The following is a 2,800-nucleotide window of genomic DNA, read 5'->3' as shown; positions in this document are numbered from 1 at the left end:
GGAAGGATCCCCTCCTGCCAGGGCTGGCAGGGTGGGGAGGGGCAGCCAGAGCCCCAGGAGGAGGGAGCAGGTCAGGGGTAGGTTAATGCTCCCTGCACCAAGCTCTGTCAGAGGCACCATGGGGACAGAGCAGAGCATGGCAGCTGGAGTCCAGGCCCACAGGGAGAGCCCCCCACTCCACAGTGTCACCCCCACGTGGATAGGCCCCTGCCAGTGCATGAACTGTGCCAGGCCTCTGCCACCCATCCTGGGGCTGCCTGGGCTGCACCTATCAGCAGACCCAGCGTCACCAGCAGACAGAATCTGCCACCTCCATCACTGCCACCCGCCGTGGTTTGGCTTTCTCTCCCATTAAAGGCTGAGCAACATTTTTCCCTGGAAAAAGCCAATTTCCTACCCCCCCTGCGGGTCTAATCTTTCCCACTCCCACAATTATTTCCCTGATCTCTGCAGCAGTCACGACTCCTCCTGCCTTCCTCTGCCGAGACGCAGCGATGAGACAGGATACGGCCACCCCTTCCCCCCAGGAAACCCGCTGGGGCCACGTGAGGACAAGCAGCCGGCAGCACCGGGACAGGCGGCTCTGGGAGGGACCCCGCCGCATCCCCCAGCCCAGGGAAGGCAGGCGGCCCCCCCAGGGCTGCAGCGTGGTGCTGGCTGGGGGAGAACAAGGCGCACTGTGTTCCCAGCAAGGCCATTGCCACTGCCGTGGGAGCTGGTGAAAGGCAGCTCTGTCCTCTGCTGGGGCGGCGGGGGGGTGTGTGGCTGCTTTTGGCGACACCCCCACCCCAAATTGGTAGCCCCAAGGTGGGGGCTGCTGTGGGGACAGCGCTGTCCACACTGGACTCTTCCTTGCATCCCCTGGCCCAGCACCCACAGGCGAGCCCCCATCGCTGTGAAATCTGCCAAACCCAGCCCAAGGGAGCCCCCGTCGCTCCTGCCCACCTCCCGCAGCAGAAAGGATGGCACCACAGCTCTCCACGCACCCAACCCCTTTAATACACGTACAAGGTGTCCACAGCCACTGCCCTGCCCACAGGAGCGTGTGTCCCCAGGGCTTCACCTCATACGGAGTCTGAGACCACATAGGGACCCCTCCACACTGTATTTAGGTGCCACATCCCTGTATCCCCACGGAACACGGCTGTGAGCTCAGCCCTCCCTTCCCTACCATGGTGCTTCCCTACCATGGCAGCTGAGACCTGCCAGCTCACTGCACTTGTGAGCAGCCCCCAGCCCGCTCACAGCCCCGTATGGCACAAGCACAGCTGCAGCAGGTGCGCATGGGAGGCAGGAACACTGCTGGGACCCCATGGCAGAGGTGGGTGAAATGCAATGGGTGGCACCCCAAGTATCACGGCCTGGGTTAGGGGACAGCTGCTGGGGAGCAGGCAGGACCTGGAAGCCGTCCAGTCCCCCCGTGACCACCCCCCAGGGCCAGCACGCCTGCTCTGGAGGGGCCGGGGAAGGGTGGGCATCCCCCTTCTCTGAGGCTGCAGCCATCAAGCAACGGTGGGGCAGAGGGGATGAGGCTGCAGGGGGGGCAGCGGGAGGGGGAGGCCAGGTCCATCGTTAGCACCATGGTGGTGGGGGCGGCTGGGGGAGGGAGCCAGGGTCAGACCCACTCCTGCAAGGAGCGCTTGCAGTACAAGAGCATTCGGGGTGCACCCTTCCTCTGCATCTGGACGATGACATAGATGAGGCCAAGGATGCAGAGCAGCAGCACCAGCAGCACCAGCACCATGACAACGCTCATGGTACGCGTGTACTCATCGATCTGCACCACCACATCCACGTCCCCGCCTGGCCGGTGGCCGCCTTCACCGTAATCCTCCTCATCTTCCTCCTCCTCCTCCTCCTCCTCCTCTTCCCCCTCCTTGCCTTCGGACTGCCCGTCCCCGTTGGGGTTGAAGGGGGGTTGGTCCCCATCAGGCCAGCGGGGATGGGGATCGGGGACCAGCTCCGTGTGACAGCCCATGAAGTCCCGTAGGATGGATTTGGGATAACCTGGCTCCGTCTTGAGCCGCTCGTTGTCAAATTTCCAGTACTTTGTGCCTCTGTAGAAGTAGGTGGAAGCTGGGGTGGGGAGAAGATGGAGGCAAGGGATAAGTGGGCAGGTACAGGGCACCTCACAACCTGTGCACCCCTGCAGATGCCCAAGACATCTTGCTCCAGGACTGATGAAACCCTTCAGAAAGGGCTTCACTGCTGAATCCCAGGCACCCCTCAGTCTCCATCCCACACGGCCAGGTCATCAGAGGGGTGACCCCCTCCCCGGCCACCCAGCCCTCTTCTCTACTTACAGGCATCCGGGCTGAGGAAAGCACCCTTGGGTGAGGGAGGGATGCCCACCCAGACGGAGATGGGCTTTGGGTACCCAGGGTCCACTGAGCGGGTGTCTTCATTAAAGCGCCAGTATCTGGGGGAGGGAGGCAGTGAGGAGCACGGGGGGGGGTCTCCACCACCTGCCATGCCCATCCCTGGCAGGGGCCAGGAGGGGGCAGAGCAGGGAGGAGGACCCCACAGACACTCACCTGTCCCCACGGAAGAAGAAGGTGTGTCCCGTGGGTTCCCACCAGACGGCCGTGTCGATGCTGTCATAGGGGATGCCCTGCCCATAGGTGACCAGGGGCTGTGGGTACCCAGGCTCCAGGTTGGCTTCTCGGAAGAGCCAGTACCGGTCACCTGGAGGGGGAGGGGAGGGGGCATGAGGTGGCAGTGCCCCACTGCTGCAGCAGGTGCACATGTGGATGGGGACAGGGTACAGTTCCACCCCAACGAGCTCGCAGGAGCATGGGGG

At 63.6% G+C, this 2,800-nt stretch overlaps 1 protein-coding gene across 1 annotated transcript in view; it reads right to left on the bottom strand.

Moving 5' to 3' along the window:
- Positions 1-977: 977 nt before the first annotated feature.
- The window catches only part of MMP15 (matrix metallopeptidase 15), a 3,910-nt gene continuing 2,087 nt past the window's right edge, over positions 978-2,800 (bottom strand). Inside the window, exons 7-9 of the mRNA XM_026856763.1 lie at positions 2,535-2,685; positions 2,304-2,419; positions 978-2,076 (exon numbers count right to left, since the gene is read on the bottom strand). Coding sequence (XP_026712564.1) covers positions 1,616-2,076; positions 2,304-2,419; positions 2,535-2,685 — 728 coding nt within the window. The 3' untranslated portion in view covers positions 978-1,615. The remainder of the gene's footprint in view (positions 2,077-2,303; positions 2,420-2,534; positions 2,686-2,800) is intronic.

The sequence above is a fragment of the Athene cunicularia genome (assembly GCF_003259725.1).
Source record: "Athene cunicularia isolate RWA chromosome 11 unlocalized genomic scaffold, athCun1 chr11_part1, whole genome shotgun sequence".
Lineage (NCBI taxonomy): Eukaryota > Metazoa > Chordata > Aves > Strigiformes > Strigidae > Athene > Athene cunicularia.
The sequence above is the reverse complement of the archived record's forward strand: the minus strand, read 5'-3'. Positions and strand labels throughout refer to the sequence as shown.